The sequence below is a fragment of the Pseudorasbora parva genome, chromosome 6 (genome assembly GCF_024679245.1).
Source record: "Pseudorasbora parva isolate DD20220531a chromosome 6, ASM2467924v1, whole genome shotgun sequence".
In the NCBI taxonomy this organism is placed as follows: Eukaryota; Metazoa; Chordata; class Actinopteri; order Cypriniformes; family Gobionidae; genus Pseudorasbora; species Pseudorasbora parva.
The window spans coordinates 34363195-34382943 of record NC_090177.1 but is presented as its reverse complement, the minus strand read 5'-3'; the positions used below and the strand labels follow the sequence as shown (position 1 = coordinate 34382943).

General features: G+C 42.9%; 1 protein-coding gene across 3 annotated transcripts in view; it reads left to right on the top strand.

Moving 5' to 3' along the window:
• znf512b (zinc finger protein 512B) overlaps positions 1–19749 on the top strand; it is a 102298-nt gene that overhangs the window by 76711 nt on the left and 5838 nt on the right. For all 3 annotated transcript variants that reach the window (XM_067446769.1, XM_067446768.1, XM_067446767.1), the window contains 6 exons: positions 2438–2572; positions 4456–4583; positions 8418–8507; positions 16437–16535; positions 17817–18005; positions 18157–18498. In XM_067446769.1, the coding sequence (XP_067302870.1) occupies positions 2438–2572; positions 4456–4583; positions 8418–8507; positions 16437–16535; positions 17817–18005; positions 18157–18498 (983 nt within the window). The remainder of the gene's footprint in view (positions 1–2437; positions 2573–4455; positions 4584–8417; positions 8508–16436; positions 16536–17816; positions 18006–18156; positions 18499–19749) is intronic.

Here is a 19749-nt window from a genome sequence, read left to right as displayed (position 1 = left end):
TATGGAATTTGACTTTTTTTGTTATTCCTCACCGCCACGCAAGGGGCTTACATTATAGCTAAAGTTCACCTTGCTCAGTTTGACTTTGGTTCTCAAAAACCCAATAATAACTTGGTTCTCCATTGTTGCATCTTTGTTGATGAGACATGCAAATAACTTATTAATAAAACAAATACAATTATTATCTTCATTTAATTTTATATAATCATTGAACTCTAAGGACTCTAAGGAGATTCTAAGGAGTGTTTCTGAACCTTGCAACTGAAAAAGTATGTTAAACTTTCTAAATTAGTTGTCAAAATGAATAATTGCTAATAAACACTTCTATCATAAATTAAAAGTAGTTTTTAGTTTTTTAGGAAATTTAGTTTTTCTAAGTTTTACTGACATAGCCCGATAACATCTCATCTGACCGCAGATACTGATTAAGGACATCACGTTTCTCTCAGCATCTGACAGAAGTGTCAACAGTTTTCACACGTCTTTCAAAATAAAAGCGGTATCGAAAAACATTTGTTGTTGTTTCTTTGACTGCACACAATGTTACTCACTCAATGTGATTCACCCGTTGGCTGCAATTGAAATACATTATATGGAGAAAAATCCTGGAAAGTTTTCCTCAAAAAAACGTCTCAGCTTACGATAACCCTTGTTCGCTGAGAAGGGAAGGAGACACTGTGTCAGTTACACTTTGGGGATGCTCCCTTAGCTTAGCACGTTTGAAGCACGAATGAAACTATTCCGATCCTGATTGGCGCTGTGTCATGATGTAAAATGCAAAGGCATACACGGAAGCTACGGAGGGACGCCGGCACACAATAGAGTTAGCTATTATGCTCAAAGCAAGTTGCTCCCAGGAATGGAGAGGCGTGGCAAAGGGACACCTAGAGGAAGCCCTCATGGCCAAAGTGAAGGCGAATTGCGCACCTGATAGACCGAGGCAATAGCCTAAACAATCCAATTACTGATTGTCTGCTTGAAAGCAGAAAGCCCCTTCTTGAGTGCCAATAACTGGTCTGACCTCTTCCACTGAGAGGACCTCTGAATATATATGTTCAGTGCTCTGACAGAGACGAGCACATGAAGCCTCTCTTCTTCCGCCAGCACATGCGATGGAGGACGGAAGGCCTGAAGAACCATTGGTCGTGCCACGTTAGATGACACCTTAGGCACATAGTCAGGTCTAGGATGCAAAATGGCAAAAAAAAAGCAAGTTGGCGAAATAGCCAAGGCCTGTAGGAGGTCCCCCACCCTTTTAAGAGAATTGATAGCCAGGAGAAAGACCATTTTGAACATTAGGTTCTTCGCTTTTGAAGTGAACTTATCCTTCAATGTGAACGAACAAGCAGCATACATTTGTTACAGTATTTATTCATCTTTGTTAACGTTAGTTAAAGGTAAAATATCCAAAAACCACCAGGCCAGTGTTTGTTCAGTTGAGGTCTTACAATATCCCAAATGTTTCCAACTATTTGTAAATTGTGAGAAAATTGCTATTTTAACCAATGAACCGGGACATCTGAGGGAGTCGCCTGTCAATTGCGTCATATCTGCATTACTCTCGGTTTCCGGTTTTATTCTGCAGAAGCGCTTTCCTCTTAGCAGTGTGAACAAGTGTCACAGCAGCCACTGAGTGAACGCACAGAGTAACGTCAGAACATCATTTTAAACACACTTAAATGTATCTAATATGATAAACAGAGCTGCGTTACCTCATATTCATGACTGGAGAAGCGGAAATAGTGCCGGCGACTGTGTCCCGTCATAATAAAAGTCCCGGTGCTCGCGAGTCGTGTGTTGCATAACAATCGCTCCAGCGGCCGTGCTCAGCTCCTCAACACTCGGTCCTGCTCTGCTTCACACTACAGTAACGTTAATAATCACATTCTGTCCTAAGAATCAGTCCTATTCTGATCCGTTTCCACCATGAGGTGAAGATCATGTCTCAAGATTCTGAGCTCAAACTCGGCGTCATCAAATTACGCCTTTGTTTTAAATAGGTGCCCTCTACAGAAAATAGCGTTTGTTTTTTGAAGTTTGTTGTATTTTAAGTAAATCTATCAGACATTGACTTTCAGAATATAGTCCAGGCCTCCATTCATTAAATACCCCTTGATATTTCAGTGGGATTTTTGCCCCTGTGTGTTTGTAATTAGCAACCTTATACTCTTTGATAATAATTACCCCCTTTGGTGCTAATAGGGAGTCTATAAGGTCTTTTCTAGAAGTGTTTCATTTCCTGTTGAATTTATATTGGTGCATGTTCAAGAAGCATTGCACCACAAGATAGACTACAGCACAACAAGTCTCTTTGACCACCTAGAGAATTTGACTTTCATTTCCTCATTTGATCTTTGTTTGTTCTTTTTAGTGGTGTTTTTGTGTGGCTTGTGAGGTCTCTGCTTTCCCTGAATGTAATTTGTTATGTGTTGTACAGGAATGAATAAGGTGGAGGAGAAGTTAAAAGCAGGTCGGATGAAGAGGGCGGAAGGGACTCTGTTCACAGAGGAGTCACAGAGGAAGCTGTCGGTTCAAGCTCACAACAGAAAAGAACCTGCTGCCATCAGCTCAGGTCTCTCTCTCTCTCTCTCTCTCTCTCTCTCTCTCTCTCTCTCTCTCTCTCTCTCTCTCTCTCTCTCTCTCTCTCTCTCTCTCTCTCTCTCTCTCTCTCTCTCTCTCTCTCTCTCCTCTCTCTCTCTCTCTCTCTCTCTCTCTCTAAAAAAATTAAATAATCTAATTATTGTGAAATTAAGTAATACAATTATGTAAATTAAATAAATGTGAAATAAATTAACTTAGAAATGTACACTACCACTCAAAATTCATGGTTTACTTGTGTTTTATCTATTTTTATTCAGGTCACCATAATTTTGTTCACCAAATTGATTGAAAGTGACTAAAGACAATTACAAAAGATGCTGTTCTTTTGTACTTTTTGTTTATCAAAAGTATCGGTTTCTACAAGAACACGAAGCAGCGCTTCTGTTTTCAGCATTGGTAGCAATAATAATTGTCTCTTGAGCAGCAAAGCATCATATTAAAATGATTTCTGAAGGATCATGCGAAGACTAGAGTAATGATGCTTAAAATTTCAGCTTTGCCATTGTTTATATCATATTATCGCACAGCTCTATATATACAATTGGATATATGTTATATCCAAATTTAACCGCATTCATTCAGTGTACTTTATGCTATAAAAAAATATGTGATTAACCTTTAAAACATATGATACTGGCGGGAGTCTTCGGCTTCGTCCTGTTTTTTAGTCTGTCACTCCAATCCGCAGCGGCTCTGAGCAGAGCGCAGTGCACGTCAGAAGCAGAGGTGTGTGTGTGTGTGTGTTTGTGTGTGTAAATCGAAGCGTCATTGGTCTGTCAATGTCAAAATATTTGATAAAACCAATCAAATCAGAGTAGGCGAGCTTTATGGTCGCACAGAAACTGCTGAGGCTGAGCGCAAATTTTAGAAGCGCAACTCGACGTCAAGTAATATAAATGTAAGCAGCTAAACTAAACATTCATGTTTGACATGTTAATTCAGAAATATTACACAAAAGAAAAATATAAACTTTTGTCTAATTTCGCTATTTTTAACTGGAAACATGCCTATGTGATTCATGTAGGCTTTAACGAACAAGAAATAATGACAAAGCCATTTTCATCAGATTAGGCATAAGATTAATAATGAATGTGTGTATATTGTAAATTAATATAATTATACTTGTAACATTCAGTAAATTAAAAAAAAACTATTTTTTCAGCCTGTATTGGGCATTAGTAATGAATGTGTTCATATTGTGAATTTAATAAACTTAAAATTTTAATAAACAGGAAATTAACGTGTCTAAGAATATTATTCATAAAACATATAAATATCAGTATGTTAATATGTAAACCATATATTTACTTTATTCACTGACAAAAACGATAAAAACTATATCAGCCAGGGCAAGATAAAAACAGAGAAAAAGTTTCTCATATATATACACACACAGACACACACACACACATGTTGGTTGGATGGTATTGTAACCGACAGGGAAACAGTGAGTTCTGCTGCCGAACAGCAACAGAAATATGAGGTATAAAATATATTATCAACCAGCTTGCTAAATGCGACTGTTATGATGATATAAAGATATTATAAACATGAACATCGTGATTTTCTATAAAGCTGCTTTATATGTGTATTGTGAAAAGAGCTATACAAAGTATTTTGGACTTGACAGAAATAAATTACATTTTAAAATATATCAAATAGAAAAAAGTTATTTTGAATTCTAATAAAATTTCACATTACTGTTTTTAATGTATTTTTATTTAATTCATAATTTTTGGCCTTTGTGAACATATAAGACATTTAAAAAAATGGAATATTACCAACCACAACCTTGTAGTTTTACTTACATTATTGTGATCTTAATGAAATGTTTCATCTTCCTCTCTATCTCAGCGCCCCCTGCTGAAGCTCAGTGGCAGAACACCATCTCTGAGAGAGGGGAAGTGGTCTGTCCCACCTGCTCTGTCGTCACTCGCAAGACCGTCCACGGTCTTAAGAAGCACATGGAGATCTGTCAGAAGGTCAGGACACCTGAACAACACTAGCATAGACTTAGACACATTATTTAACAAATTACTCACAAAATTCCCAATGGAGCAATTAAACCCTTAAAGGATTAGTTCTCTTTAAAATGTACCAACCTTTAAGCCGTCCTAGGTGTGTATGACTTACTTCTTTCTGATGACCACAATAAGAGTTATATTAATAAATATCCTGACACTTCCAAGGTGTATAATGGCAGTGAACTAGTTTGAAGCTCAAAAAAGTGCATCCATCCATCATAAAAGTAATCCATACGTCTCCAGGGATAGGGGCAGTTAGAGAGCCATCTGTGTTAGCTATAGATAAATATGTTATAATGATTGGTGAAACATTGATGCTTTTAAAGGTGCAGTGTGTAGTATTTATGATGATCTATTGACAGAAATGCAATATAATATACATGACTATGTTTTCAGTGGAGTATAAATACTTTTATACTTGTTTCTATTATCTTACAATGTGCCATTTCTATCTTCATACACTGCGGGTCCACTTACAGTGAAGTCGCCATTTTGCGCCACCATGTTTCTACAGTAGCCATAAACGGACAAACTGCTCTACAGAACGCTAGCTACTCTGCTGTCTCAGACGGCGGCATCTTTGTCCTGCGTCAGCCACCGTAGCTTCTTTATGTGCCTCGAAAGAGTGGGGTGAGCAGTGAGTGATTGCAATTCGCAACCTCACCACTAGTTGTACACACTGCACCTTTTAAGGGTCAACGGTTTGTGTTGGTTTGGGAATCCGGCCAGTTTGATCCTAACCTAGTGGCATCCCAATGGAGATCTGTTAGACAAAAAGCAAACAGGAATTGTGTTCGGAAAACCTACTTGGTGGTGAAGAATGACTCACTTTACCTTTGAATCAAACCCATTGGTCCCTGTGTGAGAAACATGATTTCCTTCCTTAAGATATTGACAACAATTCACTCTATCCAGCAAACCATGAAATCTAACGTATTACATGTAACAAGATACCTAGTTAGACACCAGCACAGACCGCTGTCATTGACGTTTCCACCTGAAGGTCTTTTTCCTCAGGTATTAATAACCTAATCCATCCTAAACTGCCCTTGTGGACTTTGGTGGATTGTGCTGTACGTACAACCCCAATCATCTGATGAAGACAACCTCTGTCTCAGTTTTCTAAACACAATGTAACAGATGTGCACAAGCTCTTCCATATGAAGAAGGAAAAATAATTTCTGAATGTACATCATATGTGAAAACATTCTTACGGAAATTGTCACGTTAGGTTCATCTGGACAGTTCATGTGAGAACAGATTTATGAGCGATTTAAACAGAAATGTGTCCTTTTCTGAGGTAGAAAGAATGAAATCAAGACAGAATCAAACCTTTAATGTATTACTCTCCCTCTGTTGTTTATACAACCAAACCGCAGAGGAAGCGGAGAGGAGAATGTTTCGGGCATGCAATTAGACACCTCTCTCTCGGGACCTCGCACATGGGGCCAGGGGGAGTCATTAGGGGCATTTTATTGATTGAGCGTCTATGAGAGCGATGCAATGAGTGGCCCTACCCAGTGTGCATCTAGAGTAGAGTCTTATGGTGCCAGCCCTGTGTATAGCACAACTCTATAAAAATGATGACATGTCTATTAAAGGGGGAATCGATCGGCTGCGTTATTGCGGGGTCACAAGTAATTGTAGTTTCTCTAGCCTCTTTCTCAGCCCTGTGTGAAATCAATGAAAGCTGTGATGGGCATTAGGGGAGAAGACGTTTTAAGGCAAAGAAAATATATTATCTATATGATATAATAATCATTGACCTTATTTTCTCATTTGTGTTTTTGTGTGTGTCCATGCAAACATTTATACTTTTATTCAGAAAGAATGCCTTAAATTGACCAAAACTGCCAGGAAAGATATTTGTAATCCCAGTGGCGTAGCACCAAATTTTGGGCCCTGGGTACAAACCATCTTGCTGGGCCCCCGTACCATGTATGTGTATGAATGAAAACGGACTTCCCTGCCTCTGGCCCTGGTTACTCAGTACCCTTTATCCCCCCCAGTCCCATGCCCCTGTGTAATCCTACAAAAGACTTCAATTTCAAATATATTTATCAAATGAAAAACAGAATGGTCGACAGAATGTTCTCACACATGTGGTTATTCACATGCTTTAATTCAAAATACAACCCATCTGATTATACAGATGTCACTTGCTTTATATCACACTCATGGTTACATTGTCATCAAATGCATTTTGTCTCTGGTTTGACTGCTTCTATTGTCTCATTTGTAAGTTGCTTTGGATAAAAGTGTCTGCTAAATTATTAAATGTAAATGTGATGTGTCTAGCATTAACTGAATAGGTCAAATAGGAATGAATGTTCTAGATCTATCTGTAATTACCAAACACATGACCCAAAGATTATATCTTATTGATCAGTGTGTTCATTTTAGATTGAAGAATTAAAGAACAAATGAAAACAAATGAAAATGTTTTTTGTTGCTGGATAAAATTTTGCCTGTAGTAAAAGTCCATGGCAGCTATGCTTTTCCATGGTGGAAACAAAAAAACATATTATTTATATATATATATATATATATATATATATATATATATATATATATATATATATATATATATATATATATATATATATATATATATATATATATATATATATATATATTAGTGCTGTCAATCGATGAAAAAAAATAACTAAATTAATCACACTTTAAAAAACGTTTTAATATTTTATAACGTAATAATTTTACATTCAATCTCCACATTAATGTAGAAACAACTTAGACAGTATATTTTAAATATTTGTTTAATGGCATCTTTTTATGAACGAAGGCCAGTATCATTGATACTAATATTGCTACTGATGTCTCTATTCATTTTTTTTCTTTTAGTTTTAAACATTATTTATAGCCATTCACCATTGCAGTGTAATTGAAAGCTATATTTTTTAAAACATTTATAGGGCTTCAAAAATTAATTTGTGAACTTAAAACAATACTCACATAAACCCATAATGAATGTCATATTTACTTGTGCCCTGTGAAATATACAGAAATTGGATAAAGTTATTAAACAGTCTGCACTGCATATATTATACATTAAATATAGATTAATACTTATTAAAGCTACAAAAGTTTCTTAGTCAAGAGCAGTGAGTCATTTAGCTTTGTTACCGCTGTCTGTGCGCACGATACCGGTGTGTGTCTTTCTGTGCATCGTGTGTGTGTCTCAGGACATTCACAGACAGTGTGTTCTCTTTTGTCTTGTTGCGCTTGAATGGTTTAAAAGCATTTGCATGAATAAGATAACAAAGGATGACTGGAAAAACAGATGTTGCGTTAATTGCGTTAAATATTTTTAATGTGTTTAACTGAAAAAAAATAAACGCATTAGTTAACGCGTTAACAGGACTAGAATATATACAATATCTCACAAAAGTGAGTACACCTCTTAAATTTCAGCAACCATTTTAGTATATCTTCTCCAGGGACAAAACTATAGAAATAAAAGTAGTAGAGTAGTCAGTGTGCTGCTTATATAGCAATATAGATTTACTGTACTGAGAAAATAACTTAACACAGCCATTAATGTCAAAATAGCTTTCCTACAAATAGAAAATAAAAAACTTCAAATGACTTTCACAGTTCACAATATACAACACAAATAACACTATTATTTGTACCATTTATTTTACATTAATAAGTCATGCATGTATCATTGTAAATGGTATGTGAAATATAAATGTCACATTTAGAACCCATGATTTCATGATATTTGATGTTAACTTAATAAACTCTGGTCTTTTTTTCTGTTCTTTCTAGCTGCGGGACGCTCTTAAATGTCAGCAGTGTCAGAAACAGTTCCGATCCAAAGCTGGACTCGATTACCACTGCATGGCTGACCACACTAAGGTGAGCGACGGTGCCTTTTTTATAAGAATTCAGCTACAGATCTATAGTACACCTCAACTCCAAGATGTCAAAAGTGATGAAAAGTATGATTCAAAATAAATTGTATACAATTATTTATCCGTTAAAATTGCATCAACTTTTAACTCTTTTCCCACCATTGACGGAAATTTCCGGCTTTCCGTGTTTTCATTGTTAAATGGAAGGGGGGGGCGCTATGACACATTTTTTGAAAGAGTACTGAATCTCCTGATCAAAACATGTGCGAAGAAGAAGCAGAATCAAGCGATCAGATATCAAATGTAATCAGATGCTTATGTGAAATAACGGGATGGGATCATCAACATGAAACAACATATAAATCAAAACTGCCTAGTGTCACTGAATGAAATGTCGACTGATGAGCGATTTTTTTGGAAGATTTTTTTATGTTCAAAGGAAAAAAGGTGCTTTTACCTGGTTGAAAAAAATCACATGCTGAAACTATAGTAGGCCTATAATATAGCCTATATGAATTGGGCTTTTAATGCGAACCAATAGAGGTAGACATATTTTAATCCTTTTAATGAATTAGTGGAGCTGTATGTGTACAGTATGTGCAGCAGAGCAGTGTTTAATAATACATTCGGTGACCACTACAGAGACCCGTGGCTGCCCTACGTCCACATCGGCCTCTAATCTCTATTATATCTGACACCATCTCCATATTCTAGCATCACTTTAAAACCTAAAGCATCCATTAGGCTCTAACCATTTACTGCACATATGGGAAAAGGACTAGCTCACATCTAATACTGCCTTTTAAAAGAGTCTTCTAGCAGCATTTCAACTGCAATGATTGTCTCCTGTTCCCCAGCCTTATTTCTCCACTGGATTTCCTCAGCATTCCTGAGCTATTAACACACCGTTCCTACCAGTAATCTTTCTTCACAGCAAATCATTGTAATCTGCCTTATGAGTAAAGTTCATCTGTTTTTTCCAGTCAAATTCGCCAACATCTGATTAGGAACGGCAGATCCCATAATGATGATGCGGTCCCTTGTGACCCTTGTGAGGTTTAGTGTAAAAACATGAGAGCAAAAAACTGGTTAAAGAGGGCCATGAGGATGTAAACTCCATCTGCCAAGCTCAAGCATTAGCTGCAAACAATATTTCCAAAGAAATGTGTTAAATTATGCACAACCAAATGTCTCAGAAACAGTATGAAACATTAATGAGGATGTGCATTTCGGTCTATGATTTGGTTATGTGAGCCAGGTGCTGAGTAGTCTGACTGAGCCAAACATTTGAGAATCAGCATAAGGTCTGGGCCACATTACAGATTATTCTAGCCAAGAACCGCCCACTTACACAGGAAGAGAACGTCAAACACGTGAAGCGATTTTCGGCCAGGTCATCTACAGATAGAGATGCATCAAAATTAACATTCTTGGACGAAAAAGAAACTTCTGGACACACTTTTCCTGAAAACAAAACGAAACAGAAAACAAAATGTATAACTTCAGCTTTACTTTGTTTGGACTAACTAAACATATTATAAATATAGTATTTGTACTTCCTTCAGATGGCATAACTGCCGTAATCTCTTGACAACTTTTTAAATAGTGTACAATACTGTTTGTGGATCAAAATTACTCTCCTGTTGTGCTAAACACTTTCAAAGGTCCTCATTTTCTATAATGCTGCTGTAATTATCATGAAGCTGCTTGTTTTTTGTATTATTATTATTATAATTAACAAGAACTGTGAGTATTGATGTGTTAAATGAATTTACCATGATTAATTTAGTGATTCCAGAAATAATTGATTCAATAGCACTAGTTATTGAGGGGCATTTCAATCTATTTGATTCTATCTTTTTTTTTAATCATTTCAATTAAGATTTAAGTTAGCTTATTTTAATAACAATAATGTATTAATTAAAATACTTTTATGTCATCCTGCATGAGAACTGCTGGTATAAGAGATGGAGATCTTCAGTTCCATAGCTTTTCAATTCAGGGAGTCACGATTGATTCCAAAATGATTCTCTGATGAGGATAGTTCACAGAGAGTCTCTGTCAGACAGTTGAGGAGTGTGAGAAACGTCTCAGGTTACGTATGTAACCCTAGTTCCCTGAGGGAACGAGACGCTGCGTCGAAACGCTGTGAGAACGCCTCTGCGTTAATGCGTCGTGAAGCGCCTGTAGAACCATTCCATCGGAAAAAAGATCGATCGTCGGCGTGATGACGTCATCGACCGGAAGCTATAAAGCGTCCGTGAAAACAAACAGGAACTAACTTCTGATAAAGCCTAAAGTAAGTGATCACGGACACGCCGGGAGTATGGCAGAGCGACGCAGCGTCTCGTTCCCTCAGGGAACTAGGGTTACATACGTAACCTGAGACGTTCCCTTTCGGGGAACTCGAGCTGCGTCGAAACGCTGTGAGAACGCTTATACCCACATCGCCATAGGACCAAGTGTCTCGTATGTGTGAAGCCGAAGCGCACACGGTTACGAGAGTACCTGTGCCCCTACTGTAGATGCCAGGTCTAATTCATAGAACCTGACGAAGGTTAACGGAGACGACCATCCGGCCGCGTTGCAGATATCGTGGAGGGAAGCCCCCGACAAGAGTGCTTTTGAAGCAGCCATACCCCTGGTTGAGTGCGCCCGGACAGCCAGTGGAGATGGCTGCCCGGCCGCTTCATAAGCAAGTGAGATGGCCTCGACCACCCACTTGCTCATCCTCTGCTTGGATACTGGAGCCCCCTTCTTAGGGCGTCCGAAACAGACAAATAATTGCTCAGATTTTCTCCACAGGGCAGCTCTGTGGACATATGTATCCAGTGCCCTCACAGGACACAGCAGATTTAACCTTTCCTGGTCTGACGTCTTAAACGGAGGAGGACAAAAGGCTTGTAGAGTGATGGGGCCCCGTGGGCTCGTAGGAACCTTGGGGACATAACCCGGCCTGGGATGCAGAAATGCTTTCACCATCCCCGGCGCAAACTCTAAACATGAGGGCCCTACCGACAGGGACTGAATATCTCCTATCCTTTTAAGAGACGAAATGGCCAACAGAAAGATGTTTTTTAGAGTGAGGAACTTATCCGAAACCTCCTCCAGAGGTTCGAACGGTGGTCCGGACAAGCCCCTCAGAACAATGGCCAAGTCCCATGCTGGGACCCTCGAGTGCATAGCCGGCCTCAACCTTAAAGTGCCACGAAGGAAGCGTGTAATTAGAGGGTGTCTTCCCAAAGACACTCCACCGAAAGGGACGTGGAAGGCACCCAAGGCCGCCACGTACACCTTTATTGTGGAGGGGGTCAACCCTGCCGAGAACCTTGCCTGCAAGAACTCCAGCACTGTACCAACCGGGCAGTTAACTGGGTCCCACTGGCGTTCTCTGCACCATGCTGAGAAAAGTCTCCATTTCAAAGCGTACAGCTTCCTTGTGGACGGAGCTCTGGAGTGTAGGATGGTCTCTACGACCTCGGCCGAGAGACCCTCCTCTATGAGCCTAGCCCCCTCAGAGGCCAGGCCCACAGTTTCCACATCTCCGGGCGTGGGTGCAGGAATCTCCCGCCCACCTGAGAGAGTAGATCTCTCCTGGTCGGAATCTCCATCGGAGAGCCTTCCAGGAGAGATATCAGGTCCGAAAACCATACTCGGGTCGGCCAGTTCGGAGCCACTAGAAGTACCTGGGCCCCGTCCCGGCGTACCCTCTCCAGAACTCCTGGAAGCAGGACAATCGGTGGGAAGGCGTACAGAGGCAGCCTCGGCCACTCCTGTACCATGGCATCCAGCCCCAGCGGGGCCGGATGGGTCAGAGAAAACCACTGCGGGCAGTGGGAATTCTCTGCCGAAGCAAATAGGTCTATTTCTGCTTTCCCATAAACCTTCCAAAGGAGCTCCACCACCTCTGGGTGGAGTCTCCACTCCCCGGGCCTCGGCCCCTGTCTCGACAGGCTGTCTGCTTCCTGATTCAGGGCCCCCGGGATATATACTGCCCTGATTGACAGCAATTTCCCTTGGGCCCACAGGAGGATCCGATGTGCCAATTTGTCCAACGGACGAGACCTCAGACCCCCCTGGTGATTTATATAGGTGACCACGGACGTGTTGTCTGTCCTGACTAGTACGTGGTGGCCCCTGAGGTCGGGCAGGAACTGTTTCAATGCAAGAAACACTGCGAGCATCTCTAGCCGATTTATGTGCCAGTGCCGCTGATGTTCCTGCCATAGACCCTGGGACGAGCGACCACTCATGGTCGCCCCCCAGCCCGTGAGAGAGGCATCTGTCGTTAGCGTTACGCGACGAACATGAGCCCCCAACACGGGACCCTGAGATAAAAACCCCGGGTTTTTCCACATGACCAGAGCACGTAGGCATCGCCGCGTGACTTTGATCGTGCGGAGCGGGTTTCCCCTCGGGGAGAACCCTTTTGTTTTGAGCCACCACTGCAGTGGCCTCATGTACAGTAGGCCAAAAGGTATCACGTTGGACGCTGCTGCCATGAGACCTAACAGTTTCTGGAACTGTTTCACAGTGACGGCTCGGCCTAGCTTCTGTTCTTTGACGGCTGCCAGGATCGATGCTATGCGTGTTGGCGATAATTGCGCCCGCATAATTACCGAGTCCCAGTTCACACCTAGAAAAGTGGTTCTCTGAGCCGGAGAAAGCACACTCTTCTTGGCGTTCAGCCTCAACCCCAGCTTCGACATATGGGCGAGAACAGCATCTCGATGCTGAACCGCCATCTGCTCTGTATTCGCTAGAATCAGCCAGTCGTCGATATAGTTCAAAATGCGGATGCCCTGCAGACGCAGCGGCGCCAGAGCTGCATCCACACACTTGGTGAACGTGCGGGGTTACAGTGCTAGACCGAAGGGAAGTACACGATATTGGTATGCCTCTCCCCCGAAGGCAAACCTCAGGAACTTCCTGTGATGTGGAAGGATGGAGACATGAAAATACGCATCTTTGAGGTCTATGGTGACAAACCAATCCTCCGACTTGATCTGTGACACAATCTGTCTGAGTGTAAGCATCTTGAATTTGAGCTTGGCCACCGAGCGATTCAATAGCCGCAGATCTAATATCGGGCGTAAGCCCCCATCCTTTTTCGGCACGATGAAGTAACGGCTGTAAAAGCCAGACTCCCTGCTGGGAGGGGGAACCCTCTCTATAGCCCCTTTTTGCAGGAGTGTCTCTACTTCCTGTGCCATTACCAGAGCCTGCTCCGGGCCCACCTCTGTAGGTAGGACACCGCAGAAAGGAGGTGGCCGACTTCTGAATTGAATGGCGTACCCCTTTTCTATTATCTGCAGGACCCAATGAGATATATTTGATAGACGTTTCCACTCGTCTAGAAAATCTACTAAGGGAACCAGCCTCTCGAGGCTGGCCTCTGGTGTATTTTGAGCAACAAGCACAGTGCCCTGAAGCGGCGGACCGGCAGGGAACAACTGACTTGACTGCTCGGGGGCCCCCCGAAGGGGGTGCGGACCACCCTCGGGTGGCCCGCGGAGACCGACTGCGCCCCGGCATTGCGGCGGGGTTGGCAGCGCGGCCCCCCGAGGGTGCCGTAGGGAAACGGGTACCGTTGGCAGGGGTAAACACCGTTTCCCTACGGGGGGGAACCACCCTCAGCATCCTGACGCTTCTGGCGTCAGGAACGCTTCGACGAGGCCTTCTTGGCGATCAGGACTGTCCGCAGATCAGCCCTGCCCCTCGAAGGCCTCGTCTGAGAGCGCCGCCCCTCGTCCCCGCGCTGAGGGGGAGCTCGGGCAGCGACGCTCTGCTTTTGCTGAGCCCGATGTGAGGAGCTCGTACTCGGTTTGGGCTGCTTGGTGGTATCAGCAGCAGCCCCAGGGACCTGGACCCGGAGAGGGAGGAACTGCTTGAGCGCCGCAGCTTGCTTTTTCGACTCCTGGAACCTCTCGGTGACAGTGTGGACTGCGTCACCGAAGAGGCCTCCAGGAGAAAGCGGCGCATCAAGCAGGAAAGCTTTCTCCCTCTCCTTGATGTCTGTGGGGTTCAACCAAAGGTGTCTCTCCGTGGCCACCAATGCTGCCATGGAGCGGCCAACACATCTGGCCGTCTCCTTGGTGGCCCGGAGAGCTAAATCCGCTGAAGTTCTTAATTCAGTGACAATATCTCCCCCCACAACATCACTACCATCCAGATCCCTCAGCAGGTCAGCCTGATATGCCTGCACGATAGCCATCGTGTGCAGGCATGCGGCCGCCTGACCCGCTGCCGAGTACGCTTTACCCACCAGCGCCGACGTTGTTTTTAAAGGTCTGGTGGGTAAAGTCGGGGCCTTAAGGGACGATGCCGAGGAAGGCGAGAGATGGCTCGCAAGCGTCTCTTCCACCTTTGGCATCGCCCCATAACCATACTGTTTCAGCCCGCTGATGTTGCTGTAGACCGAGGTCTGCGGGCTGAAAACACGATATGATGCCGGTCTCCTCCATGATCTTGCCACCTCGGTGTGCAAGTCATAGAAGAACGGCAGGCCCCGCCGCTGAGGCTCTGAAGCGCGAGATGGCAGGAATCGTTCGTCTAGCTTGCTATGACGCTTTCTTCCTGCCTCAGATCTTTCAGTGGGCCAGTCGATGTTTAATCTGGCCACTGCTCGCGTCAGAACCTCAACTAGCTCCTCACTAGCCGGGGACTGAAGTGGCGAGTCTTCAGTCTCGATGCTTTCAACGTCCACCTCCTCAGAGCTGGACAGATGAAGCACCGGCGACTCTCTCGGGGGGGAAGAAACCGCCATGCGTGCTTCCATGCCCCGAGAAGAGCCGCTGGATGGAGCAGGTGAGGGCAGAGATAAGGCAGTGCCCGTCTCTAACCCCTCTGCAACATCCAAAGCGGGATCAGAGCCGCGGGGAACACGAGCCGAGGCACCCTCCTCAAAGAGTGCCCGGCGGGAGCGCAGCGTTCTCAGTGGCATACGCTCACAGTGCTCGCAAGCAGCCCCCTCGAGGGCTGCCTGGGCATGCTGCGCTCCCAGGCAGGCTACACAAAGAGAGTGTGTATCCCCGCTCGTGATGTAGCGTGGGCAGGGATGAACACACCTCTTAAAACTGCTTTCACTCGCCATATTCACTCTATCTATTTTATTTTCTCTTTGTTTGTTAATATATACTGAAATATTTAACAAAAGGGTGGAAAATCTCTGATATAGACAGACAAAAACACCAAATAGACAGACAGGTTCACACAGATCGCTTGCTGAAGGCTCAGAAGCTAGTTCCTGTTTGTTTTCACGGACGCTTTATAGCTTCCGGTCGATGACGTCATCACGCCGACGATCGATCTTTTTTCCGATGGAATGGTTCTACAGGCGCTTCACGACGCATTAACGCAGAGGCGTTCTCACAGCGTTTCGACGCAGCTCGAGTTCCCCGAAAGGGAACAGGGATGACTAGTGTATTCCCGGCATAATCCGGTTAATGATCAGACTAAACCCTGCTTAGAGTCAGTGAGAAGAGCTGCTGGCTGATATAGTCAGATGATGCAGGATGCAGAGCATCTCTGTCACACATCATCTGGGCCTCCTCATTATCAGCTTTCTGATTTGTCTGCCTCTGGCCATTAGCTTTAATGGTCTGTGAGTTTTTCGGTAAACAACTGAAGTTGCGTTTCAGGCTTAGTATTTGTTCTGTTGAGGTGTCTAGTGTTCTGTTTAGATACATCTCTTGTCTCATTTCCTCTGTTGATGTTTTCAACAGACCAAATACAGTGTTGTATAAAGTGCAGTGAAGTCTGACAATTGCCGTTAACACGCCTTGAGTAATGGCCTTTCTATAAAGGTTTTGAAGAGCGCCAGGCATCTGGCTTTCAGAAAGCAGTTATTGAAAGCACATTGTTGTAAAGAGTTGAGGAAGAGTTTGTGGGGAGACACTAATGTGTTGCATCGTATTTGTTTCCCATTTGTAAGCCCTCGGCAAGTGAAAATGTGTCTGGGGAGGAGCAGGAGGAGAGAGAGAGGCTACGCCGCGTCCTCAAACAGATGGGCCGAATCAAATGTCCCAATGAGGTAGGAAATTTTGTCACTGGTGGCTGCCGTCTGTCTGTCTCCCTAGACGGCACTGTCTGTCCTCAATTATGTCCTAATTTATGTCTTGCACTTTCTCTGTTATGTCTATCTGTCTTTCTGTCAGCCTACTGACCTGTCTTTCTGTCTGTCCATCCATCTGCTGTCGGTCTGTCTGCCCATCTGTTAGTCTGTCCACCTATCTGTCTGCTTTCTTTGCCTGTCTATCTGTCTTGTCTGTCCATCTGTCTGTGTCTTTGCCTATCCGTTTGTCTATCTGTCCATCCAGCTGTCTGCTTTCTTTGCCTGTCTATCTGTCTTTCCTGTCCATCTGTCTGTGTCTTTGCCTATCCGTTTGTCTATCTGTCCATCCAGCTGTCTATCCGTCTGTCTGCCCATCCGTCTGCCTGTCTGTCTGTCTGTCCATCCGTCTGCTTTTCTTTGTCTGTATATCTGTCTGTCTGTTTATCTATCTATCATCTGTCTGTTTACCTGTTTGTCTGTCTGTCTGTACACCCGACTGTCTATCTGTCCATCCTTCTGCCTGTCTGTCCATCTGTCTGTCTGTCTATCTGTCCATCCATCTGCCTGTCTGTCCATCTGTCTGTCAGTCTGTCTATCTGTCCATCCATCTGCCTGTCTGTCCATCTGTCTATCTGTCCATCCATCTGCCTGTATATCTGTCCATTTATCTGCCTGTCTGTCCATCTGTCTGTCTGTCTATCTGTCCATCCATCTGCCTGTCTGTCCATCTGTCTGTCAGTCTGTCCATCCATCTGCCTTTCTTTATCTGTCTCTCTATCTGTCCATATGTCTGTCTGTCCATCTATCTGCTTTTTTGTATGTCTGTCTGTCCATCCGTCTGCTTTTCTTTGTCTGTCTGTCTCTCCGTTCATCTGCCTATCTGTCTGTCTGTCCATGAGTCTGTCTGTCTATCTGTCCATCCATCTGCTTTTCTTTGTCTTTCTGTCCATCCATCTGCTTTTCTTTGTCTGTCTGTCTATAAGTGTGGAGCTATTGGTACACCAGCATGAGAATTAATTGTAATTTTGTCTTTTCAGCAGGGAAGTCTGATCAAAATGTGTGGAGAAAGAGATGAGAAGAGAAATATAGAGAGGAGGGGGAGAATATGTGGACATTTTTAGAAAAATAGCTTATTTATTTAAGTACGTCCATGCTGTTTATGTTAACAAACAGACCCTTCAAGGGAATGCTGTACCCAGACTGTCAATCCACAGATCAATGAGTGAATTAATGAAGTGTGTTTGATTCTCTGTCAAACAGGGCTGTTCAGCTCATTTCTCCAGTTTGATGGGTTATCAGTATCATCAGAAACGATGTGGCAGAGAGTTGCCAGATACACAGAAGCCTGTCTTCCTGTGCCAGCACTGTGGTAAGACTTATCGCTCCAAAGCTGGCCGTGACTACCACCTGCGCACAGAGCACCCTGTCCCCGCCCTGTCCACTCACTCGGTGAGATTACCGACAGGCTTCACTTTATAGTCCTAATCTGACATCATGTGGAAAATGTCACAACCAGTGTGATGCTATAGATCAGTAAATCATATCTGTTAAATATACACAGGCAGATTAAAGCAGATTTTTTTTGCCTCCCCCCATTAAGCTCACATCTGAAGACTGGAAACAGGAAGACAGCAAAGATGAGGAGGATGTGCTGGAGGATGAGGAGGATGAGGAGGAGGAAGATGAGGACGAAGAGCCTGAGCTGAAAAAGGCCAGACTGAAGGCAAAGGAGAGAGTAAACGAGCAGATGGAGGAGAGGAAGGAGGAGAAAACAGAGGTGGAGGACTTGCTGGATCTGGAGAGGACGCCCAGCGGCAGGGTGCGACGGCGCTCAGCTCAGGTGGCAGTGTTCCACCTGCAGGAGATTGCAGAGGACGAGCTGGCCAAAGACTGGGGCAACAAACGACGCATCAAGGACGACCTCGTACCAGACATCAAAAGGGTACGGCAATGTTAAAGCTACTTTAAACTGATACACCATGGACACTATGGGCCTACGCACGCACTTTAGGCGTGTCCATTTTTGCTAATTTAACGACAGAAAAAATGGTCAGCTTGCCAGGCGCATGGTCTAAAAGTTGTGCCTGGTCTCTTAATGAGTCACATGAGTGTGTTTTGGGGCGTAACATGCAATAAATCAATCAGAGGCTCATCTCCCATACCCTTTAAAAGCCATTGCGGTTGCACTATAGCGGATTCATGGACACTTTTCCAGCAATGCGCCTGAACACACCTGGTTTTTCGACCAGCACAAACATGGGCAAACAAATGAGTGCGAGTGCATTTGCTATTTAAACAATGTTACGCTGGATGTGAAAATGAAAACTGCGTCAGGCTGAAACTAGCAAAAAACATTTGTGTTGCACTGTGCCAGATGTATGATAGGGCCCCTTGAGACAGAAAAAGCGGCTTGCTAAATTGTCATTTATTTTAAGTCTGAGATCTGTTAATTAGCTCTATTTATGTGGCACAAAACCAGATCCCAATTAGTTTGTTTGCATTTATATTTCATTGAAAACTTTATGAAAATATATAGTGATAAACAGTAGTATTAAACCTACATTTAAATTATTATTTTATATTTGTTTTATCAGTAAATCAAAAACTATATTAGTAGTTTCCATCCATCTATTGTTATGCAAATTATAGATTATCACATAAAAAATACACATAAAAAAACGCATACACTCATCCCTCGATGTGCAACAAAATAACTGTGACTTGCTGATTGCATGGACTTACCGGCAGACCTATTTCATTGCTCAGCATCTCAAATGTTTATCAATGTTTTATGCAATATTCCAGTTTTGCGCACATTAAATTCACAACTTTGGTTGTAAACATAGCTATTGTAAACCTTTACAACAGCTACATGTTGCCACAAAAAACTAATATTGTGATACTTAAAGCTACACTGTGTGATATTTTCCCCCATTTAGCTGTGAAAAGCTTAAAAAAAGCAAAATCACTGGATATATGACCATTCAGTGAATTTTAGTGTCTGTTCCTCTAAGGGCTGGGTGATATGGCCCAAAAAAAAAATCCCAGATTTTTGGCCAAAAAACTTAAAATCAATCTGCAGATGACAAAGAAATTGTTCAAAACAAGTTTTAAATTAATTTTGTTTAGGTAAAATATTTGCGGTTTAGTAGAGAGCCTACCTGGGATGCAAAACTTTCAGCATGTGAATAAC